The 24,184-nt window shown below is 45.5% G+C and overlaps 1 protein-coding gene across 1 annotated transcript in view; it reads left to right on the top strand.

The window, feature by feature from the left end:
* Positions 1 to 24,184, top strand: part of LOC140733616 (macoilin-like) — a 113,853-nt gene that overhangs the window by 40,721 nt on the left and 48,948 nt on the right. Inside the window, exons 3-4 of the mRNA XM_073057193.1 lie at positions 2,651 to 2,792; positions 11,715 to 11,841. Of these exons, the coding sequence (XP_072913294.1) occupies positions 2,651 to 2,792; positions 11,715 to 11,841 (269 nt within the window). The remainder of the gene's footprint in view (positions 1 to 2,650; positions 2,793 to 11,714; positions 11,842 to 24,184) is intronic.

Raw genomic sequence — 24,184 nt, 5'->3', positions numbered from 1 at the left:
CCCTATTTTTACCAGTGCCAGAATGAACTTGGTCTTGATGAGGGTTGCCTTGTGTGGGGATTAAGAGCTATTGTATCGTCCATGCTGAGAACTTAAGTTTTGAAATAGCTACATACTGGTCATCTAGGCATGGTCAAAGTGAAAGCATTGACTTGAAGCTTTGTCTGGTGACCTGGTGTAGCGGTGTGCTACACGCAGCGCTAAAATAACGACACGGAGTCGGTAAACTGCAGTCAAAGTTAATTTTATTCGAACTTCACAGCCTTGCTTTAAAGCCTCCCTCATCCCGCCCTTCCCGGGCGCGGATGCTCCAAGAGACACGTACTGACAAACGCCCCCAGGCTTTTCTCCCTTTGTTGCGGACCTGGCCTTTGTGCCTGCACGCTGGCTAATTGTGAGCCGGTTCAAGTGTGCCAGGAAGTGGGTCACCACACTGGGATAGATCAGTTGATTGAGCAGCTTGCCACGCACTGTTCAGGATGCCAACACGCCCGGATAAAAGGTGTCCAGAGCTTTTGGAACCACTTCCTGCAGTCCCTCAATCAACTCCTACAGCCACCACAGAGGAGGCCCCAAAGCCTGAGATTGTTTCACAGCCACAAGTCTCATATACCAAACAGAGAGTGAAAAATGTTATCTCACAAGAGTAAGAAATCCTCCACAGCGATTAAATCTTTAGGCCTGAATGGGACAATTTAAAATTTGCTGTGGTGCTGTTGATGCCCGTATATAGTAGCTGTATTCACAAATGAGAAAATCTGCAGATGCTGGAAATCAGAGTGATTCACACAAAATTCTGTAGGAACTCAGCAGGCCAGGCAGCATCTATGGAAAAGAGCAAACAGTTGACGATTCAGGTCGAGACCTTTCATCAGGATTGAAGGGTCTTGGCCAGAAATGTCGATTGTTTACTCTTTTCCATAGATGCTGCCTGGCCTGCTGGGTTCCTCCAGCATTTTGTGTGTATTACCTTGTAAATATACTGTTTGATTAAGCAATCTTGTTTGTTGAAATTATTAGTTACTGGTTATATGTAAAATTATGGCATATGTCATGATGCCACCATGTCGTAAGAGTGCACCTCGCTAAAAGTAAAGTGAACTTTACATGTATTTCTTGGGCTCTCTTTGTTTTGTTTCAATTATATTTTGTAACTCCTAACCATAAAAATAGTAAGTATCATCAGAAAACTTGCTAATTGTGGCATTTACGTTCACATTCAAATTATTTGCATTGCTAATGAATAATAGAGGTCCAACATTGATACCCCATTATTCATGAGCTTCCAGTTAGAGACATGACCTTCAACCAGCACCCTTTGCTTCAGACAGACAGACAGACAGACTGTCCTATCATTCAGCCAAATCTGAATCCTGAATCTACCTCATAGCAACCCTTGAATCCCATGTACTCTAATCTTCCAGATCAGCCTGTCATAGGTCCATATGGACAACATCACTTGCCCCATCTTCATTTATCCTTGATAACCTCAAAGAGTCATCTGACATGACCTCCCACGCACAAAACCATGCTGACTCTTCCTATTGAGGCCACTGAGCTGGAATCCCATGATACACTTGGGGCCTAAACACAGTTTAAACTTCTAATTGTGCAAGTTTCAAATTATACCAAAACTGACAGTGAAACATGTGATGAAGAAAAATGCTGAGCATGATCTTTTAAAAATAGTTTTAGTGTAATGACAAAAGGATTAATGAACAACCTTGCATTTAAAGGATCATAATAATAAGCAGCACACATAAAATGCTGGGGGAACTCAGCAGGCCAGGCAGCATCTACCGAAAAGAGTAAACAGTCGACGTTGTGGGCTGAGACTCTTCATCAGGACTGGGGAAAAGGATGAGAGGTTAAAGCAAGAAGCTGGGGGTGGGGGTGGGAGGACAAAGTACAAGGTGGTACAAGGAACATATAAAATTGAGGTCTAGCAGAAAACAATGAGAGCCATGTCCAATTATCCTATCATGGGCTGTTTCCTTTTTAGCGGTCACTTGTAAAGTGGGGATACTTTATTCGATTCCACCTCTGTTGGTGTAAAGTGTCAAATTTACCTTTTCAGAATGTGTGGTAAAATGATAAACTGGAGTTAGGATTAAGAATAAACGTAACGAGGTGACAGGATTCTTCCTCGTTTCTGTTGCTGTAAAGAATCATGCTGTGGTGAACTAGATATACCTGTCTGACTGCTCCTGTGGCTCCTCCCAAGACCCTGCTGACTGCTCCTGTGGCTCCTCCCAAGACCCTGCTGACTACCCCTGTGGCTCCTCCCACAGACCCCTGTATAAAGGCGACTGTGGCCTGCTGCTCTCCCTCATTTTCCCCAGGATGTAGTGTTGTTCTTCAGTCAATAAAAGCCGATATCTCACTTCCTAAGTCTCGGCGTGAGTTATTGATGGTGCATCACATGCCTTCTCCTTGTGGTCGTGGAGTAGCAAACTGGAAAGATGGAGGTAGGTTCTAAAAACATGTCAGATCTTTCCAAGTAAGCTTTGGGCCAGTTATGCCGAGAACTCAATATGAAATTGCAAACTAATCCTTTTAATTATCGTTCAATGTGTGGTTGTAAATGGTGCATTACTGTCAGGGTTGAAATTGAATCTTATGACTAATTTATTCTCTTGTGATTTTATAGTGTAGTCACCTCTCTGAAATTCCTTCTGATCTGGACACTGATCCTGTTGGCAGATTTCATCCTTGAGCTCCGGTTTGAATATTTATGGCCAGGTTGGCTATTTGTCAAAGGGGTGTATGATTCCTCTCGATATCAGGGTCTTGTAAGTATAATTTACCTATATTTAGCCCTTTATATTTTGAATAAAGATTCAAAATAAATACAATTTCTCTGCTTGGGGTCCTATATGTGGCATTGTATTTGCCACTGGTAAAATAATTCAAAATTTAGCTATCGCTCTTGAATCTGATTCTACGTATAGTTATTTGGTGTGTTCCTGTGATCCTAGTAAATAAACAATTGCTAATAGTTACATTATCTAGTATGGAAAATCAAATTTACATTTCTTAGTAAATTATATTTATTGGTAAATCATCTACAAAGACAAGCATGTGGTTCTAACAGTTATTTATTTTTGGTATAATGCTTCAGTTGCAACATCTTTCTTCAGATCTGGTGGTTTTTTTCTTGCTTTTCTTTTACCTATGGAGATTCTTAACTTTATATTTTTGCAATTCAAGTAATTATTTTAAATGGTTTCAGAATAAGTTATGTTACAAACTTCTGGTTAAGATCACGCTACTGAATGTGTGGAACAGCTTTCTGGTAGTCCGAAAGCTAGGAAATCTGACTGAAAGTATCACGAAAGATACCTTTTCTGAGGTAAATTGTGTAAAATTATTGCAGCAAACAGGTAAGGGGTGAGTGATGGCGAGGCGAGTTTGCGAGATGAGCCGAGATGGTATGTTCCAGAATCATTGCAGATGGAGTTCCGATTCCAGTACAACTGGCCTGGGAGAAAGGTTGGTTCCTCTGGGTGCTGAAAGGAAAAACTGGGGCCTGGACAGAGGAGATTTGATGCCCATACAACTGGCCCATGTGTGAGGTTGAATCGCTCTGGGTGCCAAGCAGATTTGAAGAGCTTGAGAGTGGCTTTGGGGTGGGTGACAAAATCTGGGCCCAGACCAAGTTGCTGGGCAACATAGTCTAGGCCCGGATCCTTTCACTGCAGCAGTGCCTGGGTCCTGGTACGAGGTATGATACGCTGTTTAAGCAATTTAAATGCTGGCCCAGACCAGAGGCGAGTGTCGATTTTGTTCGCTCTCCACAATGTTCTCTCGTCTCTCCAGGGTACCGGAGCCTTTCACTGTTCTATTGTTTGGTCAGTTTAAACGACAGCTCAGATAGACTGAAAAGCCAGGGTGTTGGTGGTACAAGAGAGCTGATTTTGTTCATTCGCCATGATAGTCATCTCCATGGCACTGAGGCTTTGAAGACTGCCCTGGCAGCTGTGCTCCATGCCCGATAATATGATGAATTGATCAGTGAGGCTTTGGGCCTACTCTGGGCTGCTCTGGGGTTTGGATCTGAGGACTCAGTTTAGGTTCAATTGTTTGCATGATTTGGATTTTTTTTCTTTCTCTTGCACATCGAGTGCTGGTCTTTCACTTTTCTTTTTATTCTTTTTTTCTGTAATTAGGTTCTTTCTGGTTTCTTGCTTTGTGTCTATCTGCGAGCAAGCAAACCTCAAGGTTATATAATTTGTACTTTCTTTGATAATAAATGTTCTTGAATCTTGAACTTGAAATCTGAGATACTCAAATTTAACTTCACCATCCATAAGACCTCCTTGCTCTCATTTTATTTGAACTTTCACAAGTTTTGTCATGGTATTGGCCCAAAGCAGGCATGTAAAGGTGTAAATTCATATCAACTTGTCCACTCAATTCAAACACAACTAAAATACACCCACCATGGTCTAGCCTTCAACTTCTTTACATTTGTGGAATTGTGCTAAAAATTGAAAATTTATCCCAGCGATTAGTCAATTAAAAGCATTTCTATGTATTCAAACTCATAAAGCTATTCCTTTCAATCAATGTTCCAAATTCTGAATCATTATCAGAAGTGTGCACATTCCTTTAATTATGGTTTAATTAATGTGTACACAATTGTAACAGGAGCTCTCTGCTCTTGCATCGTATAGTAGTTCATTTATATCTCCTTATAGCTTCACTTCCTTCCTCCTCACATTGCCATCAGCAAACTAATTAACTGAGCTTTTATAATTAAGGCAAATTTCTTTAGTCTCTTAAGGAAGTAGAGACCCTAATAAGCATTCTTGGCTATGGTGTCGATGTAGTTGGGAAAGGGCATTGGTAATGGCTGTGTGGTGAACTAGATATACCTGTCTGACTGCTCCTGTGGCTCCCAAGACCCTGCTGACTACCCCTGTGGCTCCTCCCACAGACCCCTGTATAAAGGCGACTGTGGCCTGCTGCTCTCCCTCATTTTCCCCAGGATGTAGTGTTGTTCTTCAGTCAATAAAAGCCGATATCTCACTTCCTAAGTCTCGGCGTGAGTTATTGATGGTGCATCAATTTTATTGACTGAAAGTTACAACATGGAAACCGCTTTACGCCCAGAACGCCTAGACTTGGACCCCCAAGACCCTGGAGCAGCTCTTGCCTTTGAACACTGGCTGGTGTGCTTCCAATCGTACTTAGAGGAGGTTCGTGCCACCGACTCGGCTGTTCGGCACAAACTTCTCTTCTCGAGGGTCGCCCCAAAAGTTTATTCGTTCATCAGGGACATATCCACCTACGAGGAGGCGCTTGCCGCCCTCCGAAGACAGTACCTGCGGCCAGTAAATCCAGTTTATGCACGGCACCGCTTGGCAACGCGAAAACAGCGGCCTACGGAGTCGACTGCTGAATTTCTTCGCGAGTTACAGACACTCGCGCGGGCCTGTGACTGCCAAGCGCTCACAGCGGAACAGCATAAGGAACTCTTGGTCCGAGACGCTTTTGTGACTGGGGTTCGGTCAGTGTGTATCCGCCAGCGGCTGCTGGAAAAAGCTGATCTTACCTTACGCTCTGCGATAGAGACGGCCAGTTCGATAGAGGCTGCGCAACTGTACGCCGAAGAAGTCCAGCCGAGCGATTCCCCGGTTCCGAGCGAATTCGCCAACGCCGCTGCCAGTCGCGGTATCTCAAACCCCACGAATTCGCCAGGTATGAAACTCTGTTACTTTTGTGGGCTTCGGAAACATGCCAGGGACAGCTGCCCGGCACGCGAAGCGACGTGTTCCAGCTGCGGGAAGAAGGGCCATTTCGCCAAGGTCTGTAAATCTAAACCGCGCCCGGGGTCGAGCAGCGCTGCGTCTGAGACCTGGGGGCCGCCATTTTGCATGACCGGATGTGGACAACCATCTTTGCCGGCGTCACCAGGCCCCGCCCCCGCCTCGCCATCTTGCATGCCCGGATGTGAGCGGCCAACTTTGCCGGCGTCACCAGGCCCCGCCCCCGACACGCCCCATTCAACGCTGGCTTCCGTGACCCTCGATCAAAGCGCTCCGCACCAGCTCGCAAGGTCGATGATGGACATCCTGGTGGAGGGGCACAGGACTAGCTGCCTGTTTGACACGGGCAGCACTGAGAGTTTTATTGACCCGGCCACAGTGAAACGCTGCGGACTCGTGACACGGCCGGTACGTCAGAAGATCACCTTGGCTTCAGGGTCGCATTCCACAGACATCTGGGTGGGTTGTGTAGCGACATTGGTGGTGCAGGGCACAGAATATCGGAACTTTGCGTTCCTGGTCATGCCTCGGCTGTGCGCACCTGTGCTATTGGGGCTGGACTTCCAGAGCCATCTCGAAAGTGTGACTATGGCATATGACGGGCCCCACCCACCACTCACTGTCAGGAATCCTCAGTTTGGTGGGACTTCGCCATATACTCCGTTACCACACGCACATACACCCCGAACCCCACATCCCGCCCAGCACCATGCCGATAGCTGTGCTGCTGACACTATTTGCAACCTCTCCACCCTCAAGATCCCTCCCCCATCGCTGTTCACCAACCTGACCCCCGACTGTAAACCTGTGGCAACTAAAAGTAGGAGGTACAGTGCGGGGGACAGGGCCTTTATTCATTCAGAGGTGCAGCGGCTGCTCAGGGAGGGGATCATTGAGCCAAACACAAGCCCATGGCGGTCCCAGGTGGTCGTTGTTCGGACTGGGCAGAAAAATAGGATGGTTGTGGACTACAGCCAGACCATCAATAGATTCACGCAGCTTGACGCGTACCCCCTACCCCACATCGCGGATATGGTCAACCAGATAGCTCAGTACAAGGTGTACTCGACAATTGATCTGAAATCCGCTTATCACCAGCTCCCCATCCGCCCAGAGGACCGCCCCTACACCGCCTTCGAGGCGGGTGGCAGGCTCTATCACTTTCTGCGCGTCCCATTTGGTGTCACAAATGGGGTCTCCGTTTTCCAGAGGGAGATGGACCGGATGGTGGACCAGTACAAACTGACGGCCACATTTCCCTATCTAGATAACATCACCATCTGTGGTCGCGACTGGTCGGACCATGATGCCAACCTCCAACGTTTTTTCCAGGTGGCCAATGCTTTGAACCTCACTTATAACAAGGACAAGTGTGTGTTCAGAACCACACGACTCGCTATCCTTGGGTATGTCGTGGAGAACGGGGTCATTGGCCCTGACCCCGACCGTATGCGCCCCCTGTTAGAACTCCCTCTTCCCACTACTCTCAAGGCCCTCCGGCGGTGCCTGGGTTTTTTTTCCTATTACGCCCAATGGGTTCCCCATTACGCAGACAAGGCCCGCCCCCTGGTCAAGTCTACCACCTTTCCCCTCTCTGCCGAGGCCCGCGCGGCCTTCAGCTGCATTAAAGGGGACATTGCCAAAGCAACGATGCATGCGGTAGACGAGACCATTCCCTTCCAAGTAGAGAGTGACGCCTCTGACGTCGCGCTGGCTGCTACCCTCAATCAGGAAGGCAGGCCAGTGGCGTTTTTTTCTCGTACCCTTCAAGGCTCTGAACTTCGGCACTCCACGGTGGAGAAAGAAGCCCAAGCCATAGTGGAAGCTATTCGGCACTGGAGGCACTATCTCGCCGGCAGAAGGTTCACCTTGCTGACCGACCAGCGCTCGGTTGCGTTCATGTTCAGCAGCCAACAGCGGGGCAAAATCAAAAATGATAAAATTTTGCGATGGAGAATGGAACTCTCCACCTATACTTACGATATCCTGTACCGGCCTGGCAGGCTCAATGAACCGTCTGATGCCCTATCCCGGGGACCGTGTGCTAGTGCCCAGCTCGACCAGCTGTATGCCCTTCATGCCCAACTTTGCCACCCGGGGGTCACCCGGTTTTATCACTTCATTAAAGCCCGGAACCTGCCGTACTCCCTGGAGGACATCAGGACGATGACCAGGGACTGCCAGATCTGCGCTGAGTGCAAACCGCACTTCTACCGTCCTGACACTGCGCAGCTTGTCAAGGCCACCCGCCCTTTTGAGCGACTGAGTATTGACTTTAAGGGCCCCCTTCCCTCCACCGACCGCAATGTCTACTTTCTCAGTATTATTGACGAGTACTCGCGATTCCCCTTTGCCGTTCCCTGCCCCGACACTACTACCACGTCGGTCATCAAAGTCCTGCGCCAGCTCTTCACACTGTTCGGATATCCCTGCTATGTCCACAGTGATAGAGGGTCCTCCTTTATGAGTGACGAGTTGCGCCGGTTCCTGCTTGCTAGGGGCATAGCTACTAGTCGCACCACGAGTTATAATCCCCGGGGGAATGGCCAGGTGGAGAGGGAGAATGCCACAGTGTGGAAGGCCATACTTTTAGCCCTTAAGTCACAAGGGTTGCCGGTCTCCCGATGGCAGGAGGTCCTCCCTGAGGCACTCCACTCTATCCGCTCCCTGTTGTGTACGTCCACTAATGCCACCCCTCACGAATGCTTATTCTCTTTTCCCAGGAAGTCTGTCACTGGGACCACCCTGCCAGTTTGGCTGACGTCCCCAGGGCCAGTGCTGCTGCGTAAACATGCGAGGAGTAATAAGTACTCACCACTGGTCGAGAAGGTTCACCTCCTGCATGCTAATCCCCAGTATGCCTACGTGGTCTTGCCTGATGGGCGGGAGGACACGGTCTCTGTCCGCGACCTGGCGCCCGCCGGAGCAGCAGACCACTACCCCGAGCACTCCACGGTAACTTTGCACCCTGTACCCGAAGTGACTCCGCGCGCACCGTGCCCCACACAGACTCCGTATGCGTCTGTTCCAGGGCCCTCGCTCACACGCGAGGGATCCCTGACACCTCCTGTTGGGACAGAATTAACCCACTCTCCGCCTTCGGAGCACACACCACCTCCGGCACCTGTGCCGTCATCACCTCCGGCTCCTGTGCAATTGCAGCCAGAGCTACGTAGATCGCAGCGAACGATTCGACCACCTGATCGACTTAACCTGTAAATATGCTTGGGAATTTTTTTTAAACAAAGGGGGGGTGAATGTGGTGAACTAGATATACCTGTCTGACTGCTCCTGTGGCTCCTCCCAAGACCCTGCTGACTACCCATGTGGCTCCTCCCACAGACCCCTGTATAAAGGCGACTGTGGCCTGCTGCTCTCCCTCATTTTCCCCAGGATGTAGTGTTGTTCTTCAGTCAATAAAAGCCGATATCTCACTTCCTAAGTCTCGGCGTGAGTTATTGATGGTGCATCAGGCTGGGATTCTCCTTGACCCTACCTGTCAGATCTAAGTCACTTGCCTCTGACCTCCTAGACCCAGTGTATATTTCCTTCTTCTTCTTGACCAGAGCCTCAATTACTTTTGTCAACCAAGGTTCCCTGGAATTTGCCAGGTTTACCCTTCACTCCAACGTGGGTATGCTGCTTCTAGACTTTGATACCACACTGTTAAAAGTTCCTACTTGCTTTCCTGTCAAGCAGGCTCATCCAACAAGTTACAATCTCCTACTAATACAACCCTATTATTCTTATAACTATGAGTAATTTCTCTTCGCACCTACTCCTCAAATTCCCGCTGACTATTGTGGGGTCGATCACACAGCACAACTGGATTGGCCGTCCACTTTTTGTTTCTCAGTTCTACCCTTCAGGCTTCACTGGAATAGGGTTGTCATCTCTGTCGTGCTGTTACTTCACCCCTCCTCATTTATCTGTACTTCTGTCATGCCTGTCATATCCTACAATTCTAAGCTGCCACTCCTGCTCTTACTTCAGCCACGTTTCCAACATGGCTATAATATCTCATATCTTAGAGCCGATCCATATCCGTGTTTGTTCACCTTAACTGTTAAACCACGTGCATTGAAATAAATGCAGATTAAATGTATTTTTTTTCCTTGCCTTTACTGTGCATCTAGTTATCCTGAATACCAGCTACCATGGTTTTCTCCTGCTCAGAGTCCCAACCCCCTGCAAATCTTAGACCTTAAGACATGGCAGCAGAATTAGGCCATTTGGCCCATTGAGTCTACTCCACCATTCAGTCATGGCTGTTCCTCTTTTCCCCCCTCCTCAACCTCATTCCCCATATCCTTTGATGCCATGTCCAATCAAGAATCTATCAATCTCTGCCTTAAATACACTCAATGACCTGGCCTCCACAGCTGGTGGTAACCAATTCCACAAATTTAAATCCTCCCGTGTAGCATTGTCTAGAATCAACTCATTCCTCCAGCATTGCTGTTCCAGACAGAAACATCACTGGAATCTCCCCATTGGAGCGGAAAATTGTCCAGATTTTCATTAAAGCCATCTATAGGGCACAAGCCAGATGTGTGGAAGAACATTCTCTACTTGCTTTCGAGAATGCCATTTCAAGGACACTCAAGAAGCAGCGAGAGCACGACAGACCACTTGATTGACACCTATCACATTCCCACTATCAGCTTCCAGTGGCTACAGTACGTTCTATTTACGGCTGCTCTGCAGAACTTGCCAAGGCTTCTTTGCTAGTATGTGCCAATGATCATAGGTGCTGTCAGAATTCTGGAAGTTCTTGCTCTCATTGCTTTTGAGAAACGAGATAGGAAATACCTTTAACGCATCGATCGTGATTTTTCACCTCCCACAGGCAATGGGTATTAACCTTGTCATGAACACTCACATTTCCTAAGGAATGAACTACAGAGGATGGAGTCTCATTAATTACATCAATATATTTTATTCATCAGACACCAGTGCCGTTTTAATGCATTAAATCACTCAGTATTGACCATCCAATGCTAGTAGGTGTAATACGAATACAATAGCATACAAAATCAATACTGTAATGAACATACATCATCTTGTCGTGGTGTGCTCTTGATGACTGGACCCAAGTGTGGAGGAACGGCAGGCTTTCTCTGTCACGCTGGCACTATCTCAACCCAGGAGCTGTGGATGGCTGGGTCATGACTCAACCCGGGTTGGAGGAATGGCAGAATCGCCATGAAGAGAAGAAAACAAGGAGCTAGACATAAGAATACCAACAGAGCCTCGGAGAAGTGACTGAGCGAAACTGCAGGACAAATCGTTCTGTCCAACACAATGACTCTGCTAGGGCACGACACAAGAGACCACTTTAAATAGTCATAGAATGCAGGGAACCCTTGCAAGTCACAATTACCTTGACAAGATTAAATCGAAAGCACAAGAGCTTAACTGCTCTAGTTAAGATAATGATTAGTAAATATAGGTTCTCAAGAGCACTAGAAGCTCACTGCTCTACGGCAAGCCACAGGGCTCATGACATACAGATTATCCACAGCCACAAGAAGCTCATGGTTGAAGTTGGGATCCATTTTGAACCTGTAAGTGTTAGAGGTCCAGACTGAGCTATCTTTACTTTTGCAAGAAGCAGCGCATTTGGTGCTCCTAAATGTCACTGATACAGATCCCTGATGACAGGTAGCTCTCCCTCCCACTGGAGTATGGATCACTTGTGGCAAAGTGACGACAACCAGGAATTATTATGTGCCAGTCTCACTTCACCTTCCAACAGGCAATGCCCATTTCCTACTGTATTTGCTATAGTTTGTGAGAAAGGAAACTTCCTGGAAGTTTATCAAATAATGTTCCTCTTTTACTGTTCCAGTATACTGCTCCTGCTATTTTTATAAAGATATGCTGTGAGAATACTGGTCTATTTTCAGGGCTAATGGATTAATGTTTACTTTTTTTTCATAGGCTATTTCCATACTCTTTGTATGTGCAGCGTTTACCTCAGACGTGTTCTGCTTTATCTTCATACCACTGCACTGGCTTTTCCTCATTGCTAGTATATACGTATGGATTCAGTACCTCTGGAACTCAGGTAAACTATTTCAATTACAAAAGATGCCGAAAATTGAGCAAGTGTGCTTGTCAACAAACAGATGCTTAAAATCCTTCTACAGCCACATAAACATAAGCATATTTACCCTTATTTAAAGCACTCTGTTTGGATTTTCAGTCTATAGCAGAGGTTCCCAATCTGGGGTCTGCTGACGTCTCGGTTAATGTTAGGTGTCCATAGCATGATAAAAGGTTGGGAACTCATGATCTAGTGCATTTTGTTTTATAAACAGTATTAAGTTACAAAGATGGAATTCAATGAATATGTCAGAAGGCTTTCTATTGGAAACAAAAGATATTTCAATTGGCATTAAATTCAGCTTTTGCCAATGTTGCCAGTCAGTAAATCGAGATATGAGTGACTTGTTCAGAGTAGCTCCACCACACATAGAATGGGATTCACAGATTATTCCCTTGTTAGTGCATGTCAATTTAATTAAGGCGTAATGGATATAAAACAAGTAGATGCTTGGCGTGGAACATAAACACTAACATGAGTCATTGAGCTGAATGGCTATAAGAACCACGTAATGACAAAATGCAACTTCTTTGTAATTGTTCTTTAGTAATCTTTGATCATTTACGGAATAAACTGCCAGCTGGACCAGTGAAATTACTCACAACTGAAGCAAGCTCTTTACTAGTTCAACTAAAAGTAAAAGGGGGAGAAAATTAACAACATATCTATCCATGTATCACCTTAATGAAATCAGTGTGGCACTTTGAATAATTTTTACTTATCTTTTCCTCCCCTAACAACCATTACAAAAGAATTATATAAAAAAAATAAAATCACCAACTTTACAAGTTCTGCTCATGGTCCTGAGTTTTAATTATGATTTTCTTTAAACTTTGTAATATATTCTCCTTGGTGGGTTACTTGGAAATTAATCAGAACGATACCTGGGCTTATAAGCCTTAACTGTTAGACTAAGTTGCATAACTTTGAACTGTATTTTTCTGTGTTGGAAGTTTGCAGAATGTCCCAAATGTGATTATTTGAATTAGCAAAAAGAACCCGAGTCACTTTTCTGCAAGGGAATCCAACTGCAACAGTGCGATCTTATAATAAAACGCTGGTCATTATGGTTGAATTATGAAGTATATTTTCACATCAAGTTTCGTGGAAACATTCAACACTTTCTGAAATCAATAATGTAAAGATCTTGAGCGATGTGGATTGAAACTGGTAAATGGAGTTGTGAAATAACTGGACATTTTCAAACTGAGAGACAGAGCAGGATCACGGGGCACTGTTGAAGATTTAATAAATATTGCTGATGCTAGAAATTTGAAATAAAAACAGAAAATATTGGGAATGGTTACAAGGAGGTAGTATCAATGGAAAGAGGAGCAGAGTTGACTTTTTGGATTCAAAGACAGACTCGTTGAAGTGCCTGTGACCTCTGGTTTCTTTCCACAGGTGCTTTCTGATTTTGTTATCCTATATGTTTATACCAAGTGGCACATAGACCTGTCCCTATGTGTATCTAGGGTAAAATACACCATAAAACAATAAGCTGCTCACAAGAATATTGCAGGAATCCATTGCTAATAGAATTAGTTTCATGGGAAATAATTTCAAATCAAAATAAACAAAACTACAAAACTGGTTGAAAATCTCATTCCCCTGTGTCTGCTGCTCCAAATGAAAAACACTCTTGCACAAACCAGGTTAAAGATTTATCTATTTCTTTGCATTATAAAGAAATAATGGATAAATATTAAAGGACAAGGTATTACTTTTGGGGAGAAAGTGTGACCTCTGCTGGAGTAACTAAGGAAAGCAACGATGGAAGAAAACCTAAACTGAGGTTAAAACTCGATTAAGTGTATGTGTGGTTTTAATTAGAGGCAGAGGCGTAAGTACAATTATGTCATTGATTTTTTTTTAAAAAAACACATACAAGAGGAAACATCTGAGGTACAGAAATTGGCCCACGTTGCAACCTTTTCTTGGGACCTGGATCCTGCACCAGAAGGAGGGCTTGAGAAATGTCCAAATGTAGAATGTTAGGCAACCATTTGGTCAAATTGAAACCAGTTTTAGGACTGCAGCAGAAGAGGGGCTTTAAAAAAAAACAGAACAGCCATTGTATCTGTTCATTTCATATTTTTCATGAGTGGCCCAGGTATAACATGTGGCTTTCACCTAAAAGGTGATATTAAAAAATTACTTCTTTGATGGTACCTGGAGGAGCAGGAATTCATGGTTGCTCAGGAGGAATCACTGGTTGTTCCCAAAGAGACATGAAAGGACATCAGAAACTTGTTTCTTTCTTCCTAATCTGAAAGGACCTGATTGTTGGAATGAACATAGGAACAGAATTAAGCCATTTGGCCCCATTGACTCTGCTCCGCTGTTTGATCATGGCTGATCTATTTCCTTCTCAACCAAATTCTCCTGCCTTCTCCTGTGATCTTTCTCACCTCAACCAATCAAGAACCTATCAACCTACACCTTAAATACACTCAGTGACTTGGATCCACAGCTGCCTGTGGCAATGAATTCAACAAGTTTACCATGCCCTGGCTAAAGAAATTTCTCCTCACTCCATTCTAAATGTATGTTCCTCTATTCTGCGGTTGTGCCCTCTGATCCAAGACTCCCCCACTATCGGACCCACTGCAAATCCACTCTATTTAGGCCTTTCAACATTCAATAGGTTTCAATAAGATCCCCTCCTCATTCTTCTAAATTCTAGTGAGTACAGGCCCAAAGCTGTCAAACACTCCTCATATTACAAGCCTTTCAATCCTGGAATCATTTTCGTGACTCTCCTTTGAACCCTCTCCAAAATCAGCACTTCCTTTCTAAGGCTACGTCTACACTACATCGGATAAATCCGTAACTGAAGCTTTTTCTCTTTTTTTTTACCCTCCATCCACACTAAAACAGCGTTTTTGTCCCCTGAAACCGGAGCTTTTCAGAAATGCTCTCCAAAGTGGGTATTTTTGAAAATGCCGGATTGGCCAGATCAGTGTGGACGGGGTAACCAGAGACTTCTGAAAACGCTGTCAGATGGCAGAGTGCTATTTCATTGTTTTCTTGAATGCAACCTAACAATTTCAGAACAGACAGCAACGAGACTGAAGCCAGAAGAGTTAGAAATGTACTCACCAAATACTTTGACCCATAACTTACTGAATAAATAAGTATACTCACTTTGCCCTGTTTTCTGTCCTTGCTCGTATGAAGGTGGTTTACCTATTTATGCAAGTACTTCTCTGACAATAGATGTGTAACAGCCTAATGTAACATTGTATGGAAATACAAGATAACACTAATGTAGACATGTTTTATACATTTAACAAGATGCTTTATTAATGCAACAGAGTTAGTCAGTTTTTCAATGTTCGTCATCGGCCAGGTCAATCTGTCCGTGAACTCCCTGTCGGTTGCCTCCATATGCTCCAGTATTTGTTTTTTTTTACTTTTAAGTTCTCCTGCACGAAAGTCAACAGCTGTCCGGCATTTTAAGTTTTTCTAGTCTGTAACGCGCACTTTTACGGCGAGATTCGACACCAAACACGTCGCTTGGTTTCGGTAGATGTGTGCTGCGCATGCGCAGGAGGAGGAGATTCGCTGAAATCTCCATTTCAATGTGGATAGAGATATTTTTAAAACGCATAGTGTGGATGCCTATCGTTTTTACGTGAAACCGGTGTTTTCAAAATTACCCGGTCTAGTGTGGACGTAGCCTAAGACAAAGGGCTCAGAATTGCTCACAATACACCAAGTGAGGTCTCACCAGTGCTTTATAAAGCCTCACCAGTATGTCCTTGCTTTCATATTCTAATTTTTACAAAGTGAATGCTAATGTCGCATTTGTCTGCACAGGGGGAGCTCTGTGATCCACAACCTTAAGGAAGAGGACGGCTCGGTCGCGTCCTCGCAGACAGACATACTGAGGATCTGCAGGTCCTTCTATGCTGGTCTGTACGGAGAAAAGGCCACAGACTCCACAGCCTCCCGCAGCTTCCTGTCGTCTATCCCGCAGGTCTTAGACGACGGCAAGCGGGAGAGTCTGGAGCAGCCACTGACCCTGGACGAGCTGACTGGCTCCGTCCCTTCCTTTGAGTCGGGTAGGACTCCCGGAAGCGATGGCTTACCGGTCGAGTTGTATTCGGCTCTGTGGAACCGGATGGGCCCCGACCTGCTGGAAGTGTACAACGCTACGCTCCTGGCAGGCAGCATGTCCGAATCCATGCGGAAGGGCATCATCACCCTCATCTACAAGCGGAAGGGGGAGAGGGAAGACATTAGAAATCGGAGGCCCATCTCACTCCTGAATGTGGACTACAAGATCCTGTCCAAGGCTATCGCCAACAGGGTCAAGTCTGCACTGGAGCAGGTGATCCACCCAGACCAAACCTGTGCTGTACCGGGCAGGAAGATCTCAGACAGCCTCGCGCTGCTGAGGGACACCGTCGCCCACGTGCAGGACAGGGGGGTGGACACCTGCCTGGTCAGCTTGGAGCAGGAGAAAGCCTTCGACAGGATATCGCACACGTACATGGCGGATGTACTCTCCAAAATGGGATCTGGGGATGGAATCCGGAATTGGATCAAACTGCTCTACACGGACATCTGTAGCGCAGTCCAGGTCAATGGGTGGGAAACAGACAGCTTCCCCATCAGGTCTGGAGTCAGGCAGGGCTGCCCTCTCTCCCCTGTCTCATTCGTGTGCTGCATAGAACCCTTTGCCGAAGCCATCAGGAGGGATGGGGGCATAAGAGGCGTGACGCTGCCAGGCAGCGGAGGGACACAAGTCAAAACCTCCCTGTACATGGACGACGTCACCGTCTTCTGCCTTGATCTGAGGTCAGTTCGCAGGCTGATCGGCATTTGCGAACAGTTCAAGCAGGCGTCGGGGGCCAGGGTCAACCGCACGAAGAACGAAGCCATGCTCTTCGGCAACTGGCATGACCAATCCAGCGTCCCCTTCACCATCAGGGCTGATCACTTGGAGGTGTTGGGGACCTGGTTCGGAGGGGCCGAGGTGTGCAACAAGAACTGGCAGGAGTGGACTGCCAAGGTGAAACAGAAACTGGGGCTGTGGGGAGGGTGCTCCTTATCGATAGCGGGAAAGAACCTGGTCATCAGGTGTGACGTGCTCTCAGGGCTGCTGTACTTGGCGCAGGTGTGACCAGTCCCCCGCTCCTTCAGCTCGGAAATCACCCGAGCCGTCTTCAGATTCGTCTGGGGATCCAAGATGGAGCGGGTCACACGGACGCCCATGCACCAGTCCCTGGACAACGGGGGCAAAAACGTCCCCAATGTCGCCCTCACCCTGATGGCCAGCTTCGTGTGTGGCTGCATCAGGTTGTGTGTGGATCCCAGGTACGTGGGCACCAAGTACCACTACGTGCCCAGGTTCTACCTGTCACCCTGGCTACGAAGGATGGGTCTGGCCCCTTCCCCGCGCAACACCCCTGTCAGCTGGTTGTTGCCGCCATACCTGTCCATCGTAGAGAGGTTCTTTCAGGTCAACGCCTTTGACCACAGGGCCATCAGGCAGTGGTCAGCACGTAAGGTCCTGCAGGCACTGCAGGAGAAGGACGAGATGGACACAGTGGGGTGGTTCCCTGAGCAGACTGTCCAGTTCATCTGGCAAAATGCCTCATCGCCAGACCTCACCATCAGGCACCAAGACCTCGCCTGGCTGGCAGTGAGAGGGGCCCTCCCAGTCCGATCCCTCCTGTATGCCCGGGACATCGCCTCCACACTCCTCTGCCCACGGGAGGACTGCAGTGAGGAGGAGTCAGTGACCCATCTTTTTGCACACTGTGGGTTCGCAGAGAAGGTGTGGAGGAGCATGGAAGGGGCAGTGTTGAGGTTCATCCCCAGCAGCTGAGTAACAGAGGACTCTCTGATCTATGGGCTGTTCCTGGGGACACACACCGAGACCAACATCCGGTGCTGCTGGCAGATCATCAACTCGGTCAAAGACGCTCTTTGGTCGGCCCGAAACCTGATGGTCTACCAGCACACGGAGATGTCCGTGGGGGAATGCTGCCGACTGGCACATTCTCGGCTGCAGGAGGACGTGCTGAGGGACGCACTCAAACTCGTGCAGCCACCGCAAGGGCCCAGTGGGGAAGGACCACAGTCTAGGGTTCTTCTCCCATGGGAGTTGAGGGGTAGGGGGGTGGGGGTATACCCCTGAATGTAAATATGAAAGAACAAAGTGCTACGTGGGTGGCAAAACTTTTTAACTTTGAAAATGTAAAGACAGTAATGGTCCCAACTGTAAAAAATTGAAAGTCTTTGAATGGTTATTGTATATAATTTTATTTTTGAATAAAGTATATTTTGTTAAAAAAAAATTTGTGTGCCTCACCACCGACTCAGCCTTAAGTTAACCTTTAGGAAATCCTGTGCGAGGTCTCCCAAGTCCCTTTGCACCTCAGATTATTGAATTTTATCCCCATTTTAAAAATACCCTACACTTTTATTCCTTTGACCAAGATGTATTATCATGCATTTCATGAGACTGAGACATCACCTAACACTTCTTTACCGTTCCTCCTACTCTGTTCAAGTCCTTCTGCAGCTTCCCTGCTTCCTCTGCACTACCTGCCCCATCCACCCAGCTTTGTATCGTCTGCAAATCTGGCCACAATGCCATCAATTCTGTCATCCAAATCACTGACCCAGAATGTGAAAAGATGCAGTCCCAATACAGACATTGTGCCAATCAGAAAAGGCTCCCTGTATTCCCACTTTTTGCTTCCTGCCAATGCTCAATTTAAGCTAGTATTTTTCCTGTAATACTGTGGGCTCGTAGCTTGCTAAGTGATACACCATCAATAACTCACTCTGAGACGTAAAAGCGAGGTATCGGCTTTTATTGACTGGAAGAAGAAACAAGCAGTGAGTGACCACCATACTACATCCTGGAGACTGAGAGGCCGGGCTCAGATCTCCATCACCTTTATACAGGGGTCTGTGGGAGGAGCCACAGAAGCAGTCATCGGGGGCGTGTCCAGACAGGTATATGTAGTTCACCACACTAAGAAGCCTCTTATGCGGCAGCTTGTCAAAGGGCTTCTGAAAATCCAAGTACACAACGTCCACTGATTTTCCTTTGTCTATCCTGCTTGTAATTTCCTCAAAGTATTCCAAAGGATTTGTCAGGCAAGATTTTCCCTTGAGGAAAATCCTATTTTATCATGTGCCTCCAAGTACCCTGTAACCATAATAAGATCATAAGACGTAGAAGCCGAACTAGGCCATTTGGCTGATTGAGTCTGCTCTGCCATTCAATCATGGCTGATCCTTTTTTTCCCCTCCTCAGCCCCAATCTCTGGCCTTCTCCCTGTAACTTTTGATGTCGTGGCCAATCAAGAACCTATCTATCTCTACACTAAATACACCCAACGATCTGGCCTCCTCATCTGCCTGTGCGAACAGATTCCATAAATTCACCACCCTTTAGCTAAAGAAATTCCCTGCACCTCTGTTTTAAATGGATGCCCCTCTATCTTAAAGCTGTGCCCTCTTGTTCTAGATTTTCCCACCATGGGAAACATCTTTTTCATGTCCATTCTGTCTAGGCCTTTCAACATTGCAAAGGTTTCAATGAGATCCCCTCTCATCCTTCTAAATTTCAGTGAGTACAGACCTAGAGCTATCAAACGTTCCTCATAAGATAACCTTTTCATTCCCGGAATCATCTTTGTGAACCTCTTCTGAACCCTCTCCAATGCCAGTACATCTTTTCTTAGATAAGGAGCCCAAAACTGTTCACAATACTCAAGGTGAGACCTCACCAGTGCCTTATAAAGCCTCAGCATCACATCCCTGCTGTTATATTCTAGACCTCTTGAAATGAATGCTCACATTGCATTTGCCTTCCTCATCACCGACTCTGCCTGAAAGTTAAACTTTAGGATGCTTTGCATAAGGACTCCCAAGTCCCTTTGCATCTCAGATTTTTGGATTTTCTTGCCCTTTAGAAAATAGTCTGCCAATTTATTTCTACTATCAAAGTGCTTGGCCATGCATTTTCCAACATTGTATTTAATTGGCCACTTTCTTGCCCATTCTCCTAATCTGTCTAAGTCCCTCTGCAACCTACCTGTTTTGTCAACACTACCTACCCCTCTACCAATGATGGTATCATCTGCAAACTTGGCAACAAAACCATCTGTTTCCTCATCCATATCATTGATCTACAGTATAAAAAGAAGCAGTCCCAACCCCGACACCTGCAGAACACCACTAGTCACTGGCAGCCAACCAGAAAAGGATCCTTTTATTCCCACTCGCTGCCTCCTACCAATCAGCCAATGCTCTAACCAAGCCAGTAGCTTTACTGTAATACCATGGGCTCTTAACTTTGTAAGCAGCCTCATGTATGGCACCTTGCCAAAGGCCTTCTGAAAGTTCAAATATTCAACATCTACTACATGGACATTCAGCTCCCAACTACAACCATCTTTCAGCCACAATTCAGAGACGGCCACAACATCATACCCAACGGTCTGTAAAAGTGCATCAAGATCGTTCACCTTATTTCTTGTACTCCATGCAATGAGATATAACACTTTGAGTACTGTATTTGCTACCCTTTTTGATTCTGCATCCCTAATGCACTAGTACTCACCCTGCTGGTGGTGTTTTTGCCCTATCATCTGCCTGCCCTTCCCGGCAGTCTGACTGCATGCTATCTTTGCTTTTTTTATCCTCTGTCCTATTCGGAATCCCATCACTCTTGTTCCCATCCCCCTGCAAAATTAGTTTAAATGCTCCCCAACAGCTCTAACAAACCTGTTTGTGAGAATATTGGTCCCCCTCGGATTCAGGTGCAACCCATCCATTTGGTACAGGTCATTCTTCCCTCAGAAGAAATCCCAAAGATCCAATCATTAATTGTTCATAACAATTGACTCCAACATCTTCCCAACCACCGACAACAATAGAACAGTACAGCACAGGAACAGGCCCGTTGTCCAATGACCACTGTGATGAAGAGGATGTATGTATAATTGCTTCTCTCTGCACATGATCCATGAGATGACTGGCAGTTGCTGTTTAATTAGGCAGCAATTGGATAGTGAAGTTCCTTGTTTAATTTTTTATCCCTAAAAATCAGAATAATATTGGAATATCAGCCTAACAAAAGTTTTCTATACCATTGATAGGACTTTAAAAAATGTATATGGCAATAGAACTAATTATCAATCATTATCAATAGACTAGTGGTATTGTTCTGTTATAGCAGACAGATTTGCTTCCCTTTTCCTCTACTTACAGTTTTACTCCTAATGCCCAGATTGGGAGTTCTCATTCAAACAAAGGATGTCCCTGATCCTATTCTAAGATTGACAGGTGGTTTAGGATCAGAGGGCTGGATTCCCTAGTATTATGGGTCAAAAGATTTGCTCTGATCGGCGGAGGCTGAGGGGAGATCTGATAGAGGTTTACAAGACTATGAGAGGCATAGATAGAGTAGACAAGACAGTATCTTTCTCCCAGGGTTGAAATGTCCAATACCAGAGGTAAGAGGGTGTCATTTTCTCTTTCAATATTTTTATTAGTTTCTGCATAAAGGAATAGAGTACAAGAAGATATATATTATAAGACAAAAGAAAAAAAATTAAATAGTACCAAATACATTGTATTAAAAATACAGTTACAATCACAAAACCCTGTATTCATAAAAATTAAATTAAATTGTAATACAGTATTGAAATATAATAATTTTGTTATACAAGAGGGTGTCATTTTAAAGCGGATGTGAGGAGCAAATTTTTTACGCAAAGAGTGGTGGGTAAATACATTGCCTGGTGTGGTGGTAGAGGTAGATACATGAGAGAAGTTTAGATAGGCACGGACATGTGAGAAAATGGTAAGATGTGAACATTGTGCAGGCAGAAGTGATTTGTTGTCCATTTGATTACTTTTTAACTGGTTCAGCACAACGTTGTGGGCTGAAGGGCCAGTTCCTGAGCTGTACTATGTTCTATTTGAAATCACAGTAAGGCAGGGTCTGGCATTGGACTCTATGTAGAAACTAGCACTGGAATAAAGTCTCTGGCACATTGACATTCCTCACTTAGATTTTCTTAAACTTACAGTAGGACTGTGCAAATTCTGGACTTATTTGAAGTGGAGGGGTTGAACCAGCAGCCAGAAATGACTTACAATTCTTACTATAATTCATAGTATACAGTATTTTATGTGTTGCACTGTGCTGCTGATGTAAAACAACACATTTCATGACATGTCTCAGTGATAATTCTTCAAGATCCAGCAAGAGCAGCTATATCACAGCATCAGTCCATCTGTTCAAAAATTTAATTAGTTTCAAAAAAATCTTAAAATGAGATGATTTATTGCAACCTTCCTTTTGCAACAAATGTCTGACTAAAGGAATGCTTTTTCCTGTTTGTTTTTAACTTTAGGCTCACCCTGATGAATATCTACAAACTGCTTACATTATGCTGAAGAGAAATTCCTATTAACATAGTTTTGTGGCTGAAGTGAATGGCGGGGTGCTTCTGATATTGTCACTTGGGAAAACCATTTGATCTGGGATTTGTGAAGGAGAGAGGACACCCCTGCATAAATTGCCTGGCCCAGGAATTTAGTTTAATGTTATCTGCAATCTGTACAAGTTGAAAGACCTTTAGAATCATTTTGTGGCGGCACTGAGTCTGGTAACAGACTGAGTGACATGCTGTGGTATGGCTGCCCTTGCTGGATCTTGAAGAACCATCAGGTTGATTATTTCTGAGACATGCTGTGAAATTTGTTGTTTTGTGACAGTGCAATACATAAAATACTGTATACTATGACTTATAATTAGAAACGTAATTATCTTCTGAGTGCCAGTGCAGTATAGGCCTTTCCTGCCCTTCGAGCTGCAGCACCTAGTAATCCCTTGGTTTAATCCGAGCATAATCACAAAACGATTTGCAATGACCAATTAACCTGCCACCTGGTATGTCTGTGGGAGGAAACTAGATCATAGAACATAGAATAGTACAGCACATTACAGGCCCTTCGGCCCACAATGTTGTGCCGACCCTCAAACCCTGCCTCCCATATAACCCCCCACCTTAAATTCCTCCATATACCTGTCTAGTAGTCTCTTAAACTTCACTAGTGTATCTGCCTCCACCACTGACTCAGGCAGTGCATTCCACACACCAACCACTCTCTGAGTGAAAAACCTTCCTCTAATATCCCCCTTGAACTTCCCTCCCCTTACCTTAAAGCCATGTCCTCTTGTACTGAGCAGTGGTGCCCTGGGGAAGAGGCGCTGGCTGTTCACTCTGTCTATTCCTCTTAATATCTTGTATACCTCTATCATGTCTCCCCTCATCGTCCTTCTCTCCAAAGAGTAAAGCCCTAGCTCCCTTAATCTCTGATCATAATCCATACTCTCTAAACCAGGCAGCATCCTGGTAAATATCCTCTGTACCCTTTCCAATGCTTTCACATCCTTCCTATAGTATACACTTGGACACAGTACTCCACGTGTGCCCTAACTAGAGTTTTATAGAGCTGCATCATTACATCGAGTCTCTTAATCTCTGTCCCTCGACTTATGAAAGCTAACACTCCATAAGCTTTCTTAACTACCCTATCTACCTGTGAGGCAACTTTCAGGGATCTGTGGACATGTACCCCCAGATCCCTCTGCTCCTCCACACTCCCAAGTATCCTGCCATTTACTTTGTACTCTGCCTTGGAGTTTGTCCTTCCAAAGTGTACCACCTCACACTTCTCCGGGTTGAACTCCATCTGCCACTTCTCAGCCCACTTCTGCATCCTATCAATGTCTCTCTGCAATCTTCGACAATCCTCTACACTATCTACAACACCTGGAGGAAACCCATGAGGTCACAGGGAGAATGTTCCAACTCCTTACAGGCAGCAGCGGGGTTTGTACCTAGTGATGACCCCGTATTTGGACCATTTAAACGCTGGCCCAGATAGATTGGAAAAGCAGGGTGTCGGGACCGAAGGCAAGGACTGGGCTGATTTTGCTTGCTCTCCCATGATGGCCACTCCTCTCTCCCTGGCACCGATGGCCTGAGACCAAGGCTTTGGGCCTATTCAGGTTGCTCTGAGGAATAGGATCTATGGACTCAATTTGTTGTTTGCTTCTTTTGTTTTCATGATTTATGTATTCTGTTTCTCTCTCTGCTCATTGCCTATTGGCTCTTTTTTTAATTGGCTTCATTCGGCTTTCTTGCTTTGCGGCTGCCTGTAAGCAGACAAATCTCAAGGTTGTATAACTTATACAATCTTTGATAATAAATGTACTTTGAATTTTCTCTGCTGCTCTATTTTTGGGTCAAGCCTC

The sequence above is a fragment of the Hemitrygon akajei genome, chromosome 9 (assembly GCF_048418815.1).
Source record: "Hemitrygon akajei chromosome 9, sHemAka1.3, whole genome shotgun sequence".
Lineage (NCBI taxonomy): Eukaryota > Metazoa > Chordata > Chondrichthyes > Myliobatiformes > Dasyatidae > Hemitrygon > Hemitrygon akajei.
The sequence above is the reverse complement of the archived record's forward strand: the minus strand, read 5'-3'. Positions and strand labels throughout refer to the sequence as shown.